The 24,804-nt window shown below is 49.0% G+C and overlaps 1 protein-coding gene across 1 annotated transcript in view; it reads right to left on the bottom strand.

Moving 5' to 3' along the window:
• Positions 1 to 4,502: 4,502 nt before the first annotated feature.
• LOC138492069 (uncharacterized) overlaps positions 4,503 to 24,804 on the bottom strand; it is a 79,226-nt gene continuing 58,924 nt past the window's right edge. The window contains exons 9-11 of the mRNA XM_069619031.1: positions 18,839 to 18,919; positions 11,630 to 11,749; positions 4,503 to 4,696 (exon numbers count right to left, since the gene is read on the bottom strand). Coding sequence (XP_069475132.1) covers positions 4,661 to 4,696; positions 11,630 to 11,749; positions 18,839 to 18,919 — 237 coding nt within the window. The 3' untranslated portion in view covers positions 4,503 to 4,660. The remainder of the gene's footprint in view (positions 4,697 to 11,629; positions 11,750 to 18,838; positions 18,920 to 24,804) is intronic.

Raw genomic sequence — 24,804 nt, 5'->3', positions numbered from 1 at the left:
TGCATACTAATGAGATAATTGAGGCAAGCCTAAGAGGCTTTGTTGCCAGAAGAGACAACAGGAAGGCAGGACTAAAAACACTTTGGTATGCAATGTGTCAACTTGAAGCTAGTTCCTATCACTCTGTATGAAAGGCAGTGAATGGTGTGAGACCCTGAGGTTATTCTCCCAGTAAGACTTCGAGACTACCTTATTCAGGTGGCCAGGCCACGGCCATCGTTGTTAGATCCAGTTCCTGGGGGTGGACCAGTAGGGGAGGATCACCTGGGTAGGGGAACCCAGGGTTATGCTAGGGGGCATACCCAAGGTGAGACGCGGAATTCTACCGAGGAGGAAGAAGAGGGGGACCAACTACCTGCGGTTTTATTTGGTTATTCCATTTCTACCTCCCTTCCACTCATTGAAGATGCCTTAGTAAAGTCCTATCAACCCTACACATCTGATAAACCAACTAGAAGTCCAGACCCTGTGGCATCTCAAAGCCCCCTCTCCCAGATCCCCTGTTTCCTTGTTCCCTACCTACATACTCCCGGCCATTCTTTTCCACGCCCCTCTAGTCAGTATTTCCAGCGCTTGCCATTTGCGCAGAAGAAACACTACTGTTCCCACAACCCCCCTTGTTTATTTTGTGAACCCTATCAATCCCATCCCTTTGATTGTCATCTTCTGAACACCCAATATGCTCAGATAAAATACTACAATTCCCACACTCCCTTACGTTCTGTACTCCATCCCAGTCATTCTCGCCCATCTCACAAACCCTATCCATTCTGTTCTTCTCAGTCTACCACTCAACCACCTTTTTACAATTGCACCATTTGCCAATCCTATCCCGTAGGACATTCCGACATGCATACTATTTTACGCAGTGTGCCCTCGACAAGTCAACTCAGCCGTATTTCCTTCTCCATTGTGGAGATCACTTTTCCTCTCATAGCAGCCTTGGAGGCGTTGCATGTGGTGACCTCACTCCTTGTTGGTTGGGGCAGGGGCTGTGCTGGAAATAGGATTCCATATGGTCTTGCAATTGTTTAGCATGCATATGATTCTGAAGTAACCCACCCACCCTCGCCCCACTCTCTCTACCCTCACCCAATGCTACCCCCACTGTGTACCCACATTCTCTCTTTCCCCACCCACCCTACCCCCACACCTTCTACCACCACTCTCTCTACTCCCACTCACCCTCCCCACTCTCTCTACCCTGACCAACCTTACCCTCTTTACCCCCACCTACCCTACCCCCTCTCTCTCTACATCCACCAACCCACCCTACCCTGACTGTCTCTATGCCCATCCGCCCACCCTACCCGAACTGTCTCTACGCTCGCCCACCCACCCTACCCTGACTCCCTCTATGCCCACTCATCCACCCTACCCTGAATCCCTCTATGCCCACCCACCCTACCTCCACTCTCGCTACACTCACCCACCCTACCCTCACTCCCTCTACACCCACCCTACCCCCACTCTCTCTACCCACACTGACCTTAGCTCCACTCCCTCTACCCCTAAACCTCTCTATACATCCAACCACACACTCTAACTCCACTCTCTCTACATCCACCCTACCTTCACTTGCTCTACCCCCACCCACATTACCCCCACCATCTCTACCTACACCTACCACCCTACCCTCACTCTCTCTACCCCCACCCACCCCACACACCAAACATCTATCACCCGCCCATGCTACCCTCACCAACCCTACCACCACTCTCTTTACCCACCCAACCCCCGAACGCTCTATCCCCAACCCACCCAGCCTACTGCCATTGCCTCTACCCCACCAACCCCACTCTCTGCCCCAACCCTACACCCACTCTCTCTACCCCCACCCTGCCCCACTGTTTAAACAACCCACCCTACCCCACTCTCTGTACCCGACCCATGCTACCCCACTATCTTTACCCCACCCATGCTAACCCCACTCTCTCTACCCTACCCCCACTCTCTCTACCCCACCCACATAACCCCATCCACCTGTACTACTCTCACTCTAACCCCCACCCACAATACCCTACCCCCACTTACCCCACTTTCTCTGCCCCAACCCACCATCCCTTAGCCCCACTCAATCCACAACTCCTGCCCTCTGTACACCCATTCTCTTTACCCCACCAACCCTACCCCCACTCTTTCAACCTCCAGCCACCAACCCTACCCCAACTCTCTCTACCCCCACCGATCCTACTCTCTCTACATAACACCCCACCCCAGCCCCACTCTCTACCCCCTCTCATCCTTCCTTTCACCCTCTCGCTTTATTTCTTACCCTCGCACTGTCAGCCTTTCGCGCTCATATTTCCTCTTGCTCATCATCGAAGGGACCTTCTCCAAACGCTTCCTCCCTTGCTCTATCCTCCTACTCTTGCACCCCTTATCGCATCCTCCTTTGAAACTTTGCACCCTCCTCCTTGCACTCTTGTGCCTATAATTGCAAAATGCAAAGAGCAACAGTAAACGCCAAAACTATTGACTTTGCCAATACTTGCTTTTACGCGGCCCTCGTTTCGGAGTCCAGTACTAGAAGTCCTGCATTTATGATGAGAAAATAAAACTTCTATTGCTGCACATGAATAGAAATGGCCTGATCTTGAAGTTAACCCTTGCACTGTGCCTCGCCCGTGACATCATGATTCTCATACCTCCTACCCTCTTAGGCTAGAAAAAGCTCAAACCCACAGGTTGAGCTGTCCTTTTGGAGAACATAGGCCACATGTTTAGTGTGAAATGCTTTGTACTGTTATAAAAAAAAACACTATTTTATCTGTATTTTCATTACAAACAGGCTCCCAGAGGGAGCTGCGTATAGGTTTATCGCACCTGGCTTGGCTAGTTCCCAGACGCATCTTCATCCATTGCAGCTGTGGCCGCCATGTCATAATGGAAACAGATCTGTTTTGTAATAGGAGACCTCGTAGCTTTTTGGTTACAACCTGGCTTTGCAAATAGCAACATTGCTGTTTCAAGACCACCGTTGCCAGGCAATACTCAAGCTGGTAGGTTCTGCCTTGCATTGGGAAGGAAGAGGACAATTTGTTTGTTTTTACTGTTATAGTAGCATCGTTATTTTTCTTTATTTTCTGTGCAAATGACTGGGAGATCAGCAATATTTATCCCGAATGACTTTGCTAATTCTCAGATGCCTCTTCATCCATTACACCGTTGACAAACAAGTGAAATCTGTTTCCCAGTAGCTCTTTGGTTAGAGCATGGGTTCATATATGATGTGATATGGCATTTATAATGCGCCTATACACAAGTGTTTCAAGGCGCGACGAGGCAAGGGAGGGGGAACAGAGGGAGGACATAGACAACGATCCTACTAGGCCAGGTGACATTCAGACTGCACAAGTGCCTGGGAATGGGTAAGTGGACGGTGCAGGGGGGAAGGCTGAGGGGACAGTGCAGAACATGGGATAATAGAATAAATAACAATAAATAAAAGTACGGCCTGCTGGTGGCAAGTGCAAGGAGTAAGTGCAGACAAGAGGTGTCAAGTGCTGGTAGTGAAGTGCTGGTATATATAGGAGATTTGCAGGCACTTCATTGGCAACTTAAATATTCCAACTGCAAATTGAGCTCACCAGTGAGGGTAAATAGGTCAAATGTTTCTGTTAAAGAAAATATTGTTTTAAGTCTATTTTTATTACAAATGACACGTCAAGGGCAGCGGAGCCTTCAGTACCTTGACACAGCGTAAGAGCCTCCTGGGACGTGCCTCCATTCTCTATCCCAGGAAGGCCTTTGCTGCTCCCCCCCCTCGGCGTGTTAAACCTAGACACCCTGACTTCAGTAGTGCAGATTGTCTCCTTAACTGAACTCCCTAAGGCGAATCATAGTACCCCCCCTCAAAAGCCCCCTACATACACCACCACTCGCCCCTATACATTTCATCAAGCCATAGGCAATTTCTAGTGCTTTTCCTGGGGGATGTGGGAACTCGGTATACATTTCTGGGAGATGTGCACCGATGTCTGCAGGTAGATCTGATGTAAAATAGATTTCTGGGAGAATTATGTAATTTCAATGAAATAAAATGGAACAGCTTGGAGAAAATGCAAATATATGTCAGACATATATTGGATAATGTCTTTATATGGCTGGATTTTGTTTGGGAATGTCTATACAATTCAACAGGGTTTGAGTTAGCTGTATATACAGGGTAATTTCTATACATTGTGGATCGCTAGTCTACAGTATACCTATACATTTTACATGCACAGATAGAGGCCATGTAAAGCTATATTATGGGGTGATATGAGATCACATCAGTATGGGAAGGCTGTTGCATGAAGGCTTGAGCTTGTGGGTCTACCTATGGTCCGTTGTGGACCTGTGCACTAGAGAAAGGCAGGTGCTGTTCCATTGTGCACATTTGCATAGCAATCTCCTTCCCCGGCACTTTTTAGGAGAATGCTGGGCTTTATTTCGGTCTCACATCCGGCACCCGCCTTTAGTGCCCTCCGGCTGCGGTGAAAAACAACACAAGAGCACTATAAGGTTCAGAAACAAGCTTTATTCATGTCCTCAGCCACAGCTCCCTCGATGCAGCAGGCGAAGATCTCCAAGCAAGCAGCAAGGCTTCGGTGGGAGTGTGGAGGCAGGACGGGGGGCCCCCTTGGCCTTGGGAATCATGTTCCCCGGATTGCAGAGCTCAGAGGCGCCACACCTTGACGCAGTAGGATACAGCCTATGTGAGGACGAAAGGAGGAGGGCGGTCAGTATGGGAAGAACATTCTCCAGTGTCAATTAAAGAAGGAAGTCGAGCCAGAATAGAGCAAGAATGTTGGCAACCTTATCAGGATTCAAGTTCTGCTACCCCCTCCCTAGATGCTATTTCGGTAACAGGTGCTCAGGCAGTACAGAGCCCTCTGCCCCCCTCGATCCGGCTGCCCTGATCATATCCACCCTAATTCAATATGCCTAGGGCCCCCTCCGATTCTGCAGTGCTGTGACACCCCTAACACAACTAAGATGGTAGTCGTGTCATTCGGTGGTAATTAGGGTGACTATATTGCTCAGTTTCACTGGGACTGCAGGTGAAGGGATTGACAGCAGTGACATGTTTCTTTAATGGCTCCTAGTGACTCGGGGCCTCACCATGAGTTGGGCAGTATCCCGGCGCATTTACCGCCGGCATTCGGCCGAATGCATGCTGAGGCCCCCAGTCATTAAATCAGTGCTAGGGTTAATGGGGAAGTTCACTCAGGAATGTTATTGTCCCAATGGATATGGTATGTATTTTTTTTAGAAATATATCGATCAATCCTAAAAAAATTCCAATGCATCTTACATTTTACATATGCGAAACTGCCATCTTGTGCTAATCTTATCAGTTGATCCCCACGGCAGTAAATCATAAGACCCGCCCCTCAAGCTGACATCATGACAAGCTTAAGCCCCTTGTCACAAGGCTAGTGCATGTCAACGTCTCCCATCTACAAACCAACGGAGGGTCGGTCCCAAACTCCAGGAAATGGGAGGCAAGAAGTCAGATTTCCATAGATTGCACAGGGTTTAAAACATGACTTCCTTTTCGGAAAACCGCAAAAGTACTTCTATGAATGCCGATGGGACTTTTTAGTTGCATGGCTTGTCCCCTGGCGTCTCTTCCGCGGCTTCTTTTTACCACATTGAATGTTTGCAAATCCAATTGCTCCTTTCTCTATCTACTGTTTTGTTCTTAGTGTTGAAAAACAGAAGTAAGGAGAATACAATCTTCTGTACACTTAAAGGAGTGCATCATTTTTCTTTCAATACTTTCAGTTAATCACCAGTGGCGCCTTGGCGAGTGGCAATAGACTAGGCCAACACAGTGAAAAAGACCAGATGGCAATATGTAAAATAGCCTGCAAACAAGCACTCCAATAACACCTGTGACAGCAATTTTAGAATTAATCTTTGCCACTCTTTGGCAACTTTTAGAAAGTAACACATGTGGACTGATCACAGGACGTTTACCATTCTTCTGCTTAGACCACATCATGTCTGAACATACGAACGGGGCCCTGTTGTATCACTGCACTTTACAGTAGACAATATACCTGAAAATGAACTGGTGAAGTCTCTAGTTGTATCTCTCCCTCTCTCCCTCTCTCTTTCTCTCTCTATTTATCTGTCTCTCTCCTCTCTCTCTCTCTCTCTCTCTCTCTCTCTCTCTCCCTCCCCCTCTCTCTCCCTTTATCTCCCTATGTCTCCCCCCTCTCTCTCTCTGTCTCTCCTCCCTCTCTCTATCTCCCCCCTCTCTCTGTCTCCCCCACCTCTCTCTGTCTCTCTCTCTGTCTCTCTCTCTCTCTCTCTCTCTCTTTCTCTCTCTGTCTCTCCTCCCTCTCTCTATCTCCCCCTCTCTCTGTCCCCCCCTCTCTCTCTGTCTCTCTGTCTCTCTCTCCCCCTCTCCCCCTCTCCCTCTCTAGGAGTGTGTGTGTGGTCAGTGCAGTACAATATGGCCATGTGAGTACTTTCAGATAGGATCTAGCCCCAGCAGAACAGTGTCAGGCTTCCATTAATCCATGTTTTCTGGTTACTTTGTAACATTGGCTGCAGAGTGCTAGAGATTCATATATTTGGTGGAAAATGTTATTATTTACATGTAGTCTGATACCTTTCACCAACCTGCCACTGATGATTACTTCAATTATTTTTTAAACTGATACAACTCCAGTACCACCTGCCCTCCATTTATGTGTTTTATCATGAAGTTATTTGTGTATTCCCAAATGTTTACGCGTGGAAATATTTTGACCTTCAAAACAATTATTGACTTGCACATGTTTAGGATTGAAATGTGATGGCTTCCACTGGCAAACGTTTAATGAAATCACTGCATGACATGCTACTGAATGTAGACTGTCTGCCCCTGGGGAAAGAGAGCCAAGTACTTCTCTTTCATGGACACCTGTTTATCTGTGATGTGGGCGGGGGTCTTCACAAGCAACAGCCCCCCGCTGGGAGACACAAGTTCTGTTTTACAGCAGCACCTGTTTGCAATGGCTCGCACGATTCCACAAGTAAGTGCGTGAGCGAGTGAGTGAGTCAGTCAGTGGGAGGGATAGTGAGTGATTGAGTGAGTGAAGTAATTTGTAAAGCACAAAACACACTCTAAGTAATCTCTTAGCTTGGCGTTTGTTGTTCATTCAATTGAAAGTTTTGCCCGGGTAACCAAAAAGGTGACATGTGTGATCTTGGCACAACTGACTAAGCAATACTCTACAATCTTCCTGCTGCCTTTTGTGGGGGAGTTTTGCACCCACCAACCAAGCATCTGTGGGTCTGCTATGTTGTAGGACGGGAGACGCTCCCTTTCTCCCTCTTCCTGGAAAGTGATTACAAACAGTGAGAGCAACTCCTCACACCTGAGGAGCCACTTCATATGCAGCAGTTAATGGAGACTCCGAGGGTTTCTGCATCCACCGAGATGAGGCCAACCTTGCTTTATTAAGGACAAGGTGCAGGGACCAGGTCATCTCTCTTCCAAACCCTTGTCCTTTGGGGGATGCATCTCAACGACCTCCTCTCTACACCTGACAAGCAGTCAGGGGGACCTTCTGATCAACGACCTCCCTCTCTACTCACAGTCAAGGGGACCTTGTGATTAACAACCTCCCTCTCTACACCTGACAAGCAGTCAGGGGGACCTTCTGTTCAACGACCTCCCTCTCTACTCACAGTCAAGGGGACCTTGTGATCAACAACCTCCCTCCCTACTCCTGACAAGCAGTTAGGGGGACCTTCTGATCAACGACCTCCCTCTCTACTCACAGTCAAGGGGACCTTGTGATCAACAACCTCCCTCCCTACTCCTGACAAGCAGTCAGGGGGACCTTCTGACCAACGACCTCCCTCCCTACTCCTGACAAGCAGTCAGGGGGACCTTCTGACCAACGACCTCCCTCCCTACTCCTACCAACGACCTCCCTCCCTACTCCTGATAATTAGTCAGGGGGGGGAGGGCTTCTGATCAAACCATGATGTGATCAGTTCGGCAAGCCATTTGTTTATTTTTTGACTTGTGCATGAACTGGCTCATGTTTTGGTAGCCCAGCTCCCTGCCTAAAACATATATAATAAGAGCTCCTGGGTGACCAAATAGAAGTTCACATGGACCGAAATCTACTTCTTTCAAGGCACTTCCTTGTAGGCAAACAACAAACATAGCAGCATGGCATCCCCTCCCCCAGCCATTCCAAAGCTCTTCTAATACTATTCAGCCTCTTTCTGAAGCACGCCACTAGACTAGATGCGCTGTGGGTGGTAGGAAGTGGATGGCATGAATGTGGAAACCCAGTCTGAAACCTCCTCTTTGGGGAATCCAGAATTTGCTAATGAGAACTAATGAGAACTATGTAGAGGTGGACTGGGAACCAAAAGAGGCCCTGGAAATAATGTTCAATGTGGCCCCATATTACATAATTTCAGCAAGCCTAATCCTTTTCCTACGGAACATTTGGAAATACCACACAAAAGAGGTCCAGGGTGCAGAGGCCTAACGGGAAATCTCCAGAGTTCACACCAGTCCAGCCCTGGAACTATGGTCACCACATGATCCATGGCACTTCTTAAGGACACCCCTTTCAAAGTGTAGCCCCAACACGGACAACAGCCAGGCCTTTCCTCTGAGCTCAGGAATTACCAGACAGGGGCCTATTTGGGCAGATCTTGCAGTAATGCTCGCATTGGATTCCAGCCTGTAGCAGTAGAAGCAAGACTCCCCATTCTGGTTTCCCCCCTAAAGGAACCAGAGAAAGACCCCTCATGGGCTAACTGCAGCTTCAAGGTTCTTTGGTTCAGGGACACCATCAGCATCGGATGTGCAGGTGTCTGAGGGTCAACCATGCTCGCTTTTCAAGAGCCGCCTTCCCAGTAAACGCCTGTCTTTTAAGTTGAACACAGCGTGCCTGCAGAGACACTCCAGGTGGGACGCCGCCTTTCTGAACCCTGCAGCACTCTTCCCGAGTGGGTTCTGCCTCTGAAAGGGGCTGTTGCAGCTTGGCAGGTCTCTAAGATCAGACGCTGCATTCGGTTCAGCAGTCTCAGGTTTGGGACTCCTCACCTGAGCAGGACTGGGGTTTGGGAGTCTCTTCAGTTGCAAGCACACTGCGCTTTTTGTTCTGGCCTGTGACTGCCTCTTCACTGGAGAAGCAAACTCCTGGTGGAACTCCATCCTCGTCTCTGACGCTGAAAGATCAACGTGTCCACTCCTCCCCCCCACAACCTGTGCGTATTGCTCAGGCACTCAAGCAAGGCCGCGCAAGCGGCTAAGATGTCTACTACCACCACACATGGACGGAGTGACATTTTTGGCAGACGGAGACAGGGAGAGAATGTTTTTCATTTCCTGTCCCTGGTGCCTGGCCTGCGTTGCCTGCACTGACAGCTTCCAGTTGGAGTCTCTTGAGATTGTCGGGGCTTCGTCTTTAGCCTTCCCTGCAAGCTCAGTCCCCAGGCTTTTCTGCACTATCTGCATTGGGTCCCTCTTACGGTCCCGCTGTTCCCACTTAAGTGGGCGTATGGCAAGCTAAGTGCTGCTTGCTTCAGATGTAGGCGTTCCTACCATGGAGCTGCCACCAGGATGCACACTCTTGCAGGTGTCGCGGTCGGCAGGACGAAGTTGAAACGCGGTGCGCCGGGGGAGAGGAATGTAAACATAGGCCCTTGCCTTGAAATCATTCTGGCCCCTTTTCTGAAGCTGTGATCTTGAGGCTGGGCATCTTCATCAAAGTTCTGCTCACAGCTGGTCAGTGTGCCTGTGAGGCGAGTGTGGGGAGTTCAATGGCGGCCATTACTGATGTTCTGAATCCTTGGCAACAGATCGTGAGCAGGTTTGGGGTGTTCCTCAATGAGACAGGTCACTGAGGAGCCAGTGACAATGCAGTGTTGCAGAAGAGCTGCTGGAGCTGGGGTGCAGCACAGCTCTCCAGTTCATTAAAGGCGGAGACACTTCTCAGCAATGACAGTTCAGGTGAACGGCACATGCCTCAGACTACCGGCCATTCAATGTTGAGTTCCTTTGGGTTTATAGTTCTTTTGTTCTGTTTCTTCTCTTTCATCGTCCTTTGTTTTTGTTCTTGGCTGGTCAGCCGCAGCTTGTTGGTGATGTTGGTTTGCTGTCGCGCTCAGTGGCTCGTGCCCTCTCCACTTCATGCCTGGTCCACACAGAGATGGAGCAGCAGGACTAGGGATATTCGCGGGTTAGAAATTCAACTGGTCCCCGCGGGCCAGGAGAAGAAAGCACCACGCTTGTTCTCGCAGCGGCAGTGGGTGGGTCCATGTGGCCTGGGACAGGGCTATGCCACCTGCAGGGCCACCTGCAGGGCTCCTGGGTGGTTGCAGGTTCAGACCCTACCCCCTCAGTGTCCGTCATCAAGTTTACATCTTACTCCGTGCTTCCCGACTGATTTCCGGGAGCAGACACTTTATGGGCAGTTAAGGTGTGAACGGAACCATACCCCAATGTCATGTCTGCATTCATTCATAGATACTGGCAGCCGCCTAATCATTGAGGGGTTGCCACATTCACATTTTCCGGGTTTTGCCCCCGGGGTGGACTCAGGATGGAATGTAGACCCATTCACAAACGTTTAGAGCCCTAGACCTTCGAGGCAGGCATTAGCCAGCGCCATGTATCATCACACGTGCGCGCCCTTCCCTCTCGCTGGGAACAATGTCCAGCTTCCAGAGGCTGTGCTGGAGTTTACATGGGAGCTGCCAGTAGGGGGCAGGGCGTACCTTAGAATGACCACAACGAAAGGCTTCTATCAACTTGCGGGGCCAACACAGCCAGTTTTATTTGCGTTATTTAACGTTTCTCCACGTTCAAGTGCTTTGGCTTTGCTTTTCAGACATTTTACCTCAGGGTGTGACCCAAACGAGAGAGTATACGCCTGGTTCTTATTTGCACTTGACTAGCATAAGAGGCACAAGTGGTCTTACAGTGCCATCTGCTGTTCGGGGCTGGGATTGATGCTGATTTGCTACACCTATTTCAGAGGAAAGCCAATTGCTGCGCTTAAAGTGCCACCAGCTCGCCGAATCTGAGTTGGCAAATGCTGCGTACGTAACAGCCCCTCCAAAGGGACAACACATCGCTGCCGTGGCCGTGATGGGCGCAGCTGTTGTCGAAAATAACAAAGAAAAAAGCCACGTTCCGATGGTGACACCAACGCTTCTTTTGCGGTGATGCCTTGTAAATATATCACGTACTGCCGTTAATGTAACAAAGCCGTGGGCATGAGCCAATTACTATTCTTACAGCGTCACCTGCTGGCCAGAACTGTCAGAGCAACTTGAAGTGAACGATAGCAATGGCTGAAATGATACACTAGAGAATCTGTTCTTTATTTGACACTCTGCACCTTGCAGTTTGGGGGCGCTTCGGCTTGATCTCCCTGTGCTAAACGTCAATGAATGAATGTGAGTGGACAATGCTGCTCTTCCCCAGTAGATGGCAACTTAATGTTAAGAATCAAGTTATCCGTTTCAGGCATTTGTAGTTAGATTATTTTTCTTGCAATTCTTTGAAGGGACATATATAACATAGAGAAAATATAGTTTGATTTAACAATGATGGATTCTCTTCACGGATTTGACGCTGTGGGTGTCAGCCTGGGTTACCCCCTTCACTCACCTTGCAATGCAGAGCGGTTCCCATACTGTGGCACCAGGACGATGGCCCGTCCAGACACCGCGTCAGGTCCACCTGACGTGCAGCCTCCGCCAGGACCACAGCGTCACACGCAGAAACCTCCTGCAAAGAAGAAGCATCGATTACGGAAACGGGAATAATAGCGCCTTCAGAGCAGTCAATGAGAGATCTGGCGCGGCAGCGGGGAGTAGGGTGGCGGGGGCCGGTGGAAGGGGGGCAGAAGGGAACCTAGCCCAAGAGGAGTGGCCACAGTTGTAGAAAGGATTTTCTAAAAACACTCCCATTTTAAAATAGTAAAATTATCGCTAACAAACTCTAGGGAAAACAATTCCAATCAATAAAAACCGTCCAATCAATGCAACAATCCTTTACCCCATTTCATAGCTCCATATGAAATACCCTTCCACATATATATATATTTTCTGCTCTTATACGAGGAACTGTTTAACCTGTCGTACGTTGTTTCATATATATAGCTCTTGCTGTCATAGATTTGCGGCTTTGTGGCACTGTAAATTTTATGTTTTCTCAGATACGTCACGGCGCTCAGTGAGCCCTGTTAGAGTGGCAGGAGGGAAACATGAAATGAGCACGAGGCCTGGGCAGAGCTTCAGTGAAGGAGAGAGGTCACTGCAAAAGAAAAAGTACACGAGAAAACAGGAGGAACTATCAAAGCTTGGCAAAATGTTGCATTTCCAGTTACTCCTATAAAGCCGACTAAAAGAGTTGCTTTTAGTTCCTTCTGCAATCTCAGGTGGCCCGATGTTGTTTCAATACTGGGCAGCAGGGGTGTTGCTAGGGCTGGAAAAGATCCAGGGCTATGCCAATGTTGGCACTGTCGGAACTCGGCACTAGCTGGCCTTTTGGTTGTAACCCTTGAGCTTCTATCCGGAGATGCAGTCAAAAGACCTGGGGCTATAGCCCCACAGCCTCCCCCTAGCAACGCCTCTGTTGGGCAGCATTTGCTCCTTTTAGCTGGACCGCCTACACCCATGGCCTGGATTCTCAAAGGCAATTGTTCCAATGAAGCCGGATGATTTGTTCCTTCTAGGAAAGATCACAGATTTCAAGGGGGTAGTATTGTGGATTACTTAGTTTGAATAAGTACTTGGAGCCTTGAGCATTGTCCGCCCTGTAGCCATGGCATGATCCTTTGCTGCTTCGGGAGCGACTAACTGGTGGCAGAACAGGCTCAATGGGGTCAGATGCTTTCAGACAAGGGGTAGGACTGGCTCCACCATTCTGGGCTACTTCCATCGGTGTAAAGGGTTCGTGAGAGGACCCATGCACACATGGCGGCTCATTTTGAATAAAATGCAAATTGCATGCAGGGGACCACCAACGTTTACACTTACGTGCTGTGGGCTTCCGTGTGTGGATTTTTCAACTTTAGCAACGCAGAGGGCAAAAGCAAAGAGTAAAACAAGTTGGAATCGGCTGTACTTTTTTGCAGCATAAAAGTAAAGAATAAACACTGCCTGAAAATTACGCTTCGCAGGAGGCGTTTACTAATGGATTCCTATGGAATCCACCTGCTCATTGACAAGTGCGAATCTTGTTTTACACCTGCATCATAATCTCCGCTCAGTGTCCCTCCTCTGCCTTGTGTCAGCGGGAACATTTTGGGAGTATAAAATGAAGCTGTAAAAGCATTAGGCCTTGCTTTTGCGCTTTTATTGTATGCTCAAAACCATTCTAAAATGGCCCCCACTGTTGCAAAGTAGCAGCAAGGTGGGGAATAAGTACAATTGGTGGCTGTGGGTGAACATATCTGGGATTTCCACAGGTCTAAGCAGTTGGGGACGCCCAAACTCTATGTCACTGCATGCACTTGCGATAGAAAGAAAGCAATATATCGAGAGGTGCAAAATTATGGCTTTGGGTGATTGACCAATGAGGTCAGACTTTGTAAAGGTAGTTGGCCTGGTCTGACCTAGCCAAATAGTATTACATTCATTTTAGATCCCTTGAGACAGAGGCTACTTTTGCACGCACTGTGTTTCAGGTGACGCTACCTTACTGCTGCACGGTCTATGACTCAAGGCGGGCAGATGCCTGGTAATCACGAAGTGGTCTCACCAGACTTGTGCAGTGATCTCGAAATTCCAGGCGTCCAGTGCTCAAGTTGAACCTCAGATCATGTGTGTGACTCACTTTGTGAGTGTATGGCTGCAGGCGTTGGCTGAAGCCTAGGTTGTTCATTGTGGTGATGGAGTTGGGGGCTGGTTTGTTGGAAGGAAGGTCTACTCAGAGGTTCAGATTTCCAAATACTGGGACGTTACTTGACTCTCCTTGCAGGTACAGAGACTAAATGAAGAAGCTGTCCAGGAATTCTGCATTGTATCTTGGGGTTGCTAATTGTTTATAGTCGACGTGGCATTTGATGGTTAGATATTCAAATGAGAGTAACTGTGCAGTGAAGGTGACTTGGGCTCACCAGTGCCACTCACCCTCTCTGCCCTTGAAGCAGGTTTTGGCACCCTTGGTGGCAGTGAATATAGGTTGTACCAAGATTCAGTAATGTTCATCAGTTTGATGTTCACGTCTATGATCAAGTGCTGAATTTTGGATGTCTTGTTATTTGTTGAGTGGTAGTTATTTATATGCATTCTAAGGCTCTTGGGGAGTTTTGGTTACAAAGAATGTACCGGTTTGTGGGGGCTTAGAGCACTCTGATGTCCTACTGTCTGGGTCACGTGTGTATGCCTCCTAAATATAATGTGCTCTTGGTCATCATTCCTCATAGTGATCAGTGGGGTGAGTGAGATCAGGCAAACTTTGGAATGGTATGGTGGTCTCTGGCCCTTGAGACGGTCAACCGTAGAGTTTTCCAGTTGGACCTACCCATCCGTCACAGGGCCTCTGTTTAGGTGAACGTGGTTGTGGCCTTTAATGGGTGCGATGCATGTTGTGGGAATCTGCGTTGACGAAAGTTGTTGCCCTCAGATTGATTAGCTGTGTAACTTTGACTCAGCCTCGAACTGGCCTGTAGGGAAATAGGGCAATGCCCAAAGTGGTAGCCAACGATTCTAGAGGGGCCAGTTTTTTCGACAGAATGGGCCACTTATTTTGGCCACAGTGGGCCAGTTTCAGAAGGTACAAAACTTGTTTTAATCAATGTTACTAAGCAAATATGTTTTCAAATGCATTATTTGCAACACATTTTATTAACAACACCCTCTTGGATAGTACTCCAGCACTCTGTTCTAGATAGTAATAAGTTGCGATGTGTGAATGTGGGCCATGCTTTCATTGGTGCCTGGATGGATTTTATGCCCCAGTCCGACCCTGCTTTGAGGGAGTGGATGAGGAGGTCCACTGAAGTGCTTAAAAACAGATTTTCTGTACCACTTGCTCCTGTTTGTGCTGAGGTGTTCTTCACATTGGCAAATTAATCTCAATCATGTTATGAGTTTTATAGAGCGCTATAACACCTGTTCTACAAAAAGCGGTCAGATACACACAGAGGCAGAGAGATGCGAAAGAAACCGTATAATACACACAAGAGTGCACGCTCTCGCGCGCGCGCGCACACACACACACACACACACTCTTTCTCTCTCTCTCTCTCTCTCTACTGCACTGCACGTGGGTCCATTCTAAATTTTACATATTCCTTATTCTAGGGTAAACTGCAGGGATCATGGTTGACCCTGGATCAGAAGCCGGTCTTAAGAGTACCGAGCCGTTGGAAACATTTTATTTTTCACAAGTTGATTACTTTTGGACATCCTTGCCCCATTCCATATCCCCTTACAGGTTTGTATGCACCTCCCAAGAGGTGCTCCAAGTCATAACTCCTCGTCTGCTTCCTGTGTGTCTGAAACAGCAGCGCTGTTTGTGGTCTAGGTTTCGGGTGATTACATCGAATCGATTTGGTTGAAGGAGAATTGGTTGCATTTTTTTACAGGTTGATTTTGCAGCATATATATGCGGTGGGGCTCGGAAGCCCCCTTTAGCCCACCCAACAATCATTATTTCCCTAAACCTACCCCGCACATGTGGCAAAATCCATCAAAACATCTGCCACCAATTCTCCTGCGACCAAATAGGCTGCGCAGTAATCTGCCAACCCTGTATCCTGTGCTTTGTTGCATTGTGTATTTATTGTTTCCAGTTCCTGACCAATTTTTGGTAGGGTCTCGGAGTGCAAGGGGGGTAAGGAGTTGTGGAGGCAGCAGCTGGGAAGAGGCGGGCCGTTTCCTTGCTCTGTCGGGCAGGTTACAACCGGCTGTAGGTACTGAGGACTGGAGCATGGTTTTATAGCCTGTCCTGGTGTTTCCAGGTACAACACGAATAAGCGGCAAGCGCATGATGTGGTATCAGGGGTCATGCATGGACTGACGTTTAGGGCAATGATCGAAGGGGCCAGCCAGACAGGTTAGTGTGGGTCAGATCTGTGTGCCAAGGTAAGCCGGTTTAGTGGCATCTGATGGTTTTGACCAACGTGATTGGCCTAACAGGCTTTAAAATACACTGTTTAGCCCCCTTGCTCTCAATGTTTTGCCCCAGGAACTACCCAAGCAGTTATTTTGCCCTTCCTGCCCCTCCCCCTCAATCCCAGCTATCCATGAGCAACCACACAACCTCCATCCAATGGCAATAGCTTCCTACCTGCCGTTTAGACATTCTACAAATCACTGTATGCACATTCGTCAGGTGTGCCTGCCTTTATATATTGTTTTCACAGCGGGCTTGTTCACTTGGCTCTCCTCCTGTGGTCGTCAGAGTATTATTATCTTACTTCATACTAGTAGATCTTGGTACTTTCTAGTAATAGCGTTGGCTCTTCACTCCTGGAGTGGCCATTTTGGGCTGTTTATGGTACTGTATATGTTTCACTCACTCCCCGGGTTTATACACCTGACTGGGAATCTGGCATTCTTTAAGAAGCAGATTAATATGTATCTGTTCAAACTCAACCCAGGTTAAATCCCGTACTCCCCGTCTTCCTGTGTGATTCCCCTGCCTGACAAATGACTTGTGTTGTCTCGTTTCTGTCTCTTCTTCATGTGCGCTCTGAGGCCTATGGGCATGTGGCGCGTAATAAATATTTAAATAAATAAATCCAGTGGAAAGAGGGCGAATCACAAGGGAAGAAGCCCATCTGAAGCACCAGGGAGCCAGCAGTGAATAAAGGCCTCCCTCTAAGGGGTCAACTTACACTGGCAAAATATGACCCGACTACCGCCTTCCCGGACAAGCAATCAAAAACTATTGTGCCTGAAACAGAAGCCCAGCTTAGGCGTTTGGCAAAACACAAACGGGTGTGGTGATACCAGATATCTGAGACTCTTGTTTGGAGGGATACCCAGTAACACACGGTTAGTGGGTGCCCATGCCATACCACCAGGCCTCTGGCCAACACATTGGGAGAAGCTTGCACCCTGTCTTTCCTGGCACGCCCCCCAAATGCAAATGCTCAAGGAACACGACTTTCTAGATGGCAGTCAGACATCTGCTCACGGTGAGAGGGAGATGACTTAACTGAGCAGCGAGAAGTGTGAAGTGGTGAGAGGGCCTGAAATCCCCTCCAGGTGGAAGAGCGCAGGAATTGCTTGCATTGATGTTTAGCCTGACTGGCTCTCTGCTCGTCTCTGTGCTACCTGCACCATTCTACACTTCTACTTCTCCTCGCTTGCATATGGTATGCCTTCCACCTCTATACCGCACCCTCAAGTCATATGGAAGAAATTACCCAAAATATGCCTTCACTGTATGTATAACTTGCCCCGGTTTTTATGTAATGCTTTTAATTACTATGTAGTGCCTTTCATTTTAATATAATGCATTCCGCTGCTCTACAATACCCGTATAATTCCTTATGTTGTGGCATTGCTCCAAGATCTCCCACATGGCACCCTGGATCCATGCATGACACGTTCTGGTAGCTACAGCTGATCATCCGTACACAGACATCAGTCTATTTATAATGTTAGTGGCCTCCTCTCTTACCACGTCATCTTGCTTGGTGCACACGCTATCTTTGACTATGCCTGTTAGGGGGCCTGGTGCCAGAGCCATGTGTTGGTTTTGGCTCCTTTGTGTGGGCAAAGCCATTGCTAGGCATAACATATAGGCAATGGCATGCATGGGAGAGTGCACACAATGTGTGCGCTTACCCATCCTGCCTATGGCACATCCACATCTCTCGGCAGCACAAACACTAGACTGGCAATGAGTCTTCAGGTTACATAACAACGGAGCAGGCTTCTCGTCCCTCTCCTCTTTCCAGGATTTCATGGAAAGAGAAGACAACCTCAAGCCACTCACATTCTAAGGCTGTGCTGTCGGTGGAGCGTTTGCTCTTAATGCCCATAGCCTAATAGGATGTGGGAAGCCCTGGAGAGGAGAGCCAGACTTGCCTCATTTGCTCCCGCGTGCCCACCTCCAATGGGCAGTTGGATCAGGGAGATGATGGAGCAAGGGCAGCACCAGACACGTGATGATGCACTTCCCCAGACCAGCTTTGGCAGTGGAAACAGGGAGCTGGGTTCCGCTCTCCTCCCACGGTTGGTTCCTCTTTAATGCTAGCTGTGGGAGAAGGACACAGTGACGCTGGACTCTTTGAGCATTCCCTGGGGCTTGATGAGAGCAGGAGCTGGGTGCAATGGAAAAGGGCACGTGCATGGGCATTTGCGGCCAATACACAGTAATACAGGAAGTATCTGCTCAGTTATTGGCAATCCTTGGCAATGGGGCAGACATCTGGGCCTTCAATGGCAATCCTTGGCTATGGACGAAATTGCCTTACCATATTATTGGAATTCTTGGCAGTGACATAGGAACTTGGGCACTTGATGCCAACCATTGGCAATGAGGCATGTTCCCAGCCTTTGGCAGCAATCCTTCTCTGTGGGACAGGCCCCATGGCAGATGATGCCAGCCATTGGCAGCAGTGCAAGTACCTGGGCAGGGCATGGTAATATTTAGGCATGGGGCAAGTTTCCCGGCTTCTGGTGATAATATTCCATGAGGCGGCCAACCTCCTTCAACCATGTTGGATGTCTCCTAAGTGCGGCAAACAGAGTTGGCTAAAGAAAAGTCAAAACTCTTGGCTTTGCCAAAGTGTGTCTGTGGTGTGTGGGACATAGGTTCATTTTTCGCACAGCTTTTATTGGCAGGTCCTTTTCAAACATTGCGTATAGGCCCTGAGTGCATTCTGGGTCTTCTAATGACAATTGCTCTTACCAGGCAGGTTGTAATGTGGTCCCACGGCTTCGTCAGGACGCGCTTCATCTCTGAGCCGTAGGTCGAAAGGAAGTCCTTGCACTGTCGATAAAATGTACAGCGGGGTCCAATGAAAACCAGACAGAGAGAGAAAGAGAAAGAGAGAGAATGAGAATTTAGTAAATAAGCCATCCACTACCAGACCAGCATGGGCCGCCTACCGGAAACTGCCTGACCCTGCCTGACTGTTCCCAGGTTCAAGAGATCCGAGGCCGGAGGCTTCAGCTTTCCGGACTCTGTTGCCGTGCTCTGGAATTCGCTCCCGCCCACCCTGCAAGCAGTACCCTGCCCCCGCGAAGTTCCGGAAAACAATGAAAGACTTACCTGCTCAACTAATGTCCCTATCGGCCGCTACCTGTTCGCCTAGCGCCTAAACTTTATCTGCTTGTAACTGGCGCCTGGACGCCCCAGGGCTTAGTGCACTCCTACAAACGTAATAAAAAATAAATAAATAAAAAGCTGAGTGCATTGCTCAAGCCTCAATACCCCAGTCTCAAGGCACTCTGGACTGACTACGCTCCCCCAGTGTCCGGGTCCCTTCCTCTGATCACTTTCAGTTACACGCTAGACAGCTCCTCAGCCTGACCACTCTTGCCAGTGACAGAGGCCATCTTTCTGGGCACATTTTTCCAGTTTCAGAGACAGTCAATCCAAGCCCAGAGAGAGAGAGAGAGAGAGAGAGAGTGGATGAGGGATCATAGAGGGCGAGGGGTAATATGCACATAACAACACAGGAGCAAAGGCACTTGCCAAGGAAATCATGGAAGGCATTAATGACATAGGCTGAGTGCACTCTTTCAGTTTCAGAGCCCCTCGCCTTAACCACATTCCCCAAGTCTCAGAACCGCTCAGTGTGACCACGTTCCCCAAATCGTAACAGCGCTCATACTGACCACAATACTTCTGTCGCAGTGTCCGTAAGCATGACCGTATTTACAAAGTCTCAGAGACCCACACTCTTAAATAGTCCCTCATTCTCAGACCCACTTGACCACATTACTTCTCTCTGAAAGGCCCACCCTGAACACAGCCCCCAATTCATGAATCCTCGGAATTGGTTGTACTCACACTCTTAGAGCTCCATAGCCTCAACACAGACCCCATTTCCAGAGGTCTTTACTATGACCACATGCCCCAGCGTATAGCTCCGAAGCCTTACCACATTCCCCCAACTTTGAGTGATGCTGCTTGAGCACATTACTCTAGTATCAAAGCCCTGGAGCCTGGCCACCGACCACCATTCTCAGAATTCTCCAGGTGTACCACATTCACACAGCGTCAGAAGCGGGTTGACTGAACATACTGGCCAACTCCCAGAGCCACCCAGTCTAGAACCCTCCCTTTAATAGAGTCCCTTCACCTGCGCACAGTGCCACAGACTCAGGGCTCTTCATCCTGAATACACTTCCCAATGCCAGAGGCCCTCACTAAGCCGGACCACAATCCCCAATCTCGCATCCCTTCAGTCTGACCATGCATCCCTTTCAGAGCCTCTCAGGCTGATCTCAACCACAAGCCTCAGAGTCCCTGAGCCTGGAACACGCTCCAGTTTCAGAGACCCTCCCCCTAACCACATTCCCCAACTGAGACCCTCACTGAGCAGGACCACAATCCCCAATCTCGCATCCCTTCAGTCTGACCATGCATCCCTTTCAGAGCATCTGAGGCTGACCTCATCCACAAGCCTCAGAGTCCCGGAGCCTGGAACACGCTCCAGCTTCAGAAACCCTCTGCGCGAGCACATGTCCTAGTCACATAGCCCGCCCACACTCAGTAGAGCCTTTGCTAGGACTCCTTCTTCCCCAGGCATTCAGTGGTTTTGCCTACCCTACAAAGTGGTCAGATGGCATGCTTTGAGGGCCAATATGGTACCCTCTAGCGTCCCTATGCTGGTTACACCCTAGGCAGCTTCCTAGAATTGCCTAATTGTAGATCCGAGCTCATGCCTAACCTAGCCTCAGCGCACCCAACTAGTCCCAGAGTTTCTGAGCCTGCACACCGTTTCCCAGTCTCAGAGGCCCTTCGTAGGACCGCACTCCCACAGTCTCAATTGCCCTCACACTGACCCTACTCCCACACTATAAGAGTCCCATCTTAATGAAATCCCCAAGCCTTGCTGCTCCTTATTTCTGCATTTTGACTGCTGCGCCTGTCCTGGTTCTTTCCAAATTCAATTTTTTTTAAAAGTACAATTCGGCTTTCAGCCTTTGATGAGCCATGAACCCATGCGGTGCAATGTGTTCAAAGTTACTCTGGAGAAGAGAACATAACATCACACACCTACAGGATGTCCTATAAAGCTCACCAAGCAAGTCTTCCCACATTTACCAATCATGGGCTAGACAGGCGTGCCTGCCGCAAGGGGCAGGCCAAACTTTAGACCATGTCCTTGGACACAGTTGCACACAGGAAGAAGTCATCACTACTAGGACAGGGGTGACAATGCCAAAGTAAACAAAGAGGCACATTTGTAATGTCTATACACTGTACAAAGGGGGGTCCTGATAATATCGAGAAGCAGAACGTACAGGGCAGGATGATAACAGAAGAGGCCCCCTGAACCCTATTTGGACAGCCTGCAGAGCAGGGATATGGCTTGCAATCGGCTATGACTGGAGGTAACGGTGGGTGCCTCTGGCTAAGGCTTTGGAGCGGAGGTACCGTCCAAATATCAGAGGCTGTGCCCATGCTGTAGACAGGCATTATTCCAGGGCAGGGCTATCCGAGAAGGATCTGCGGGTTGGATCCTGCAACCGCGTAGAATTCAGTCTTGCCCAACAATCCGTCCCACGTGAGCCCCTTCAGATCCCATGGCCTCACGCCACCACTTTCTACCGTTTAGCCAAGGCGGGACTTTGTCGGCATTCGTCATTATTACGCTTCTCTCGTTATTAAACAGGTTTACTGTTTTTTAACTGCATCCATTGGCATTTGGGCCTTGCTGCCCACAATCCCCCCACTGGTCTAGCAACCTTGGCTTTCTCCTGCCCCATATCTTCCTTGGTTCCGTTTGCGGCTCTGCAGCCCTTTCTCTGGTTAGTCACGCAAGGCCGCAGCCAGCCTTTGTCTTCCAGTTGATGGTATCTCAGCTCTTCCTCCAAACGCTGCCAACGTTCCTGCCTTCAAACCCCAGTTCGTATAGTCTGAGTCTGGCTTTCCTAACCCATCCCATTCTTGCCCAGATCCTCTTCCATGAGCAAGGCCAGGAACACCTGCGTTCATTCCCACTCAATGTCTGAGACGTTGTCCCCTTTATGAGCTGTCAGTCTTCTTTTCGGGTGCGCTCATGGCCCGCGTGGCCCTTCCCTCTCTCTGCCCCATACGAGGGTTTGCGGGCTGTGTGGGGAGAACCTCAGAGATGGATCAAGGGCTCATAAGCACTCCTCTTACGAGCCCCCCGCTCTTCCTCTTTACTTTAGTACCGTCTTTATTCTCAGCCCCCTGGTATGCATGATCTATCTCCTTCCCCCGCCCCCCGCTCTGATTGACTCGTTTTTATTGTTCTGCTCAAATTGTGTCCATGTTTGCTCCCCGATGCCCACGGCTGCTACCGCATTACATTTAAATAAATAAATAAATAAATAAATAAATAAAAATGCATCCTCTAAGGATTGTCCACCCCCATGATGGCATTGCCATGCGAGAGCAAGGGTCATTCTTGCTTGATGCCGAAATACCTGACAGTGGTCCAGCTTTTGCCCGTGTGGCTATGGCCATAGTTTATCGGCTTCCTTTTTTGTCCTTCCCAGGCATACGCATGTTTTGTTTTCGAAAGCCCAGGCACATGGCACTAGCAGCCACATGGCAGCTGGTTAGGGTGACCAGACGTCCCGGTTTTTGGCCGGAAATCATGATTTTTGCCAAAAACCGGGATTGGTATCCACCCGATCCCCAAATCCTGAACGGGTTTTAACTTAAAATGGCCTTGGGGCCCCGGGGCCTACGACATGACACGGGACAGGCGACCCACATAAAAGTAGGACTACAGTTTCACCGCTGTAGCTGTAGTCCTACGTCTATGTCAGTGGCCTGTCCCGGTTTTTTTATTTTCGAAATCTGGTCACCCTACAGCTGGTGCATTTTATGATCACAGATATTTCACCCGCTCTCCCTTCTGCTAGACTTCGAAATCCTTTCTGGTACGAATGCGGAGAGTTTCTAAAGGCAGAACCTCTGGGGAGATGCAGTGTCTGGTGTGTTGAGCTGGTGCCCTGTGAGTCAGTATTTACTCACATGCTGGAAGTAGGAGGTACTCTTCTCACGTGCAAGATTTGCCGGGCTCTAGTGATTGGCAGTCAGGGCCTTTGAATTTTACAGTCACTAATTACACCAATGTGGTTACATTGTATTAAACCCCAGTTCAAAAAAGGAGGGTAGAGTGGGGGCATCGTGGGTAAAACCGAACTTTATTTAGAGCAAATATTGTTATTATGAGGGTAACCCAGTCAGTATGCAGGAAAGTAAGGCTCCACAGCATCATGCCGGCCTAAAGGTGCATGCCCTGCATGACATGCCACCTGCCTGAGGTGGCCGATACTCCATCGCTTCCCTCTCAACTCCTTACTTCCTTGGCCCTGCTCTTCTATCCTTCCTTGCTCTCTCGCATGCTCTGCGCACCATAATCCTCAGGTTGTCCCCACCATGCCCGTTGCCGTGGCCAAGAAACCACACCTAGGCTGCACTGGTGACCTGGAAATTTCCCTTCACCCATTTGTTTTCACACTGGTGCCCAATACTAGGGCGTATCTAATCTCCACACACCCAGTTCTGCGAATGGGACACCTACACCTTTTTGTCAGGGGTTCTGCGTCTCTTTCTTTTGCACCTACATAGGAACCAGTTCACACCGTATTTCCTGTGGGGTCTTTTCACACCTCATCACTGTATTCAACTCCTCCGTCCCTCAGTCCATATAAAAACACTAATCTTCCTGGAAGCAAATGGTAAGGTAATAGCCAAAGTGAGCTAAACCAGAAGGCAGTGCCACACAGATAGAGAAATCAGAAGCTTGGCGCAGCAATGTGAGGGATAGAGGCAGAGGGCGACCGGCACAGCACGGGCAAGTTGGTAATTCCAGAGGGTTTCACAGCCTATTATATTCACAGTACAAACCTTTGCTGGGAATGGCAAAGCGGCACCTGAAATGATATCTAACACTAATCTCAGACATCACGTGGCTCCCAAGCTCAGATCAATGAGTTTGCCCTCATGCAGGGGCCATTCAAGAAGGGTTTTGGGAGGGTGGTTCCCATAGTCCCCTTCCCTTCTGTGGCTCTCCACATTCACTTTCACACACACCGGCAACCCATTGGCTCTGCCACCTTGGACAGTTGGCTTTGCACACCAGCTCACACCTCTGTGTTTGTAGGGAGGAACCATAAAAAAGCGCTTCCTGACATTTCTGTTATGTTATGTTCTGTTAAAGGATCTTATACCGCGCACTGTTGCAACCTGTGTGGTTTCTTGGTGCTCTGGTAGATTTGTAAAGCAAGGGGTGTGGAGGTAGGTTAGTAGGAATGAGCGGGCGAAAAGAGCAAGAGAGCTGCAATGTGCTGTTGGCAGCTTCAGTTCGGTTCACACCTTTGCTGAGCGCAGGTGTGTCTTTCGGTGGGTAGCTGCCATGTGCTGTTGGGCGAGGCTATGTGTGGTTTCTTTCGTTGTTGTGGTGTAGTGAAGGGCCTGTGGTTTGTTGTGCAGTAGGGTTATGGTTGTGCTTAGTTCAGAGTTTGAGAGGTGTATGCAGAAGGGTGAGTTTTAATTATGGAGCGGCAGATCGACCTGGTAGATCCCTAGCTAGAGCCATCAGAATGGAAAGTAAAGCACACACGATAATGGAAATGACAGGGAGTGACATTAACGCAGAATTTAAGACCTATTACTCGAAGCTATGTGCAATCGCTCTGAGGAGAATGTGTTGAAATATTTAG

This window comes from Ambystoma mexicanum, chromosome 10 (genome assembly GCF_040938575.1).
Source record: "Ambystoma mexicanum isolate Mex_15411 chromosome 10, UKY_AmexF1_1, whole genome shotgun sequence".
NCBI lineage: Eukaryota > Metazoa > Chordata > Amphibia > Caudata > Ambystomatidae > Ambystoma > Ambystoma mexicanum.
Note: the sequence above shows the minus strand (reverse complement) of the source record. Positions and strands in the feature narration are given on the sequence as shown.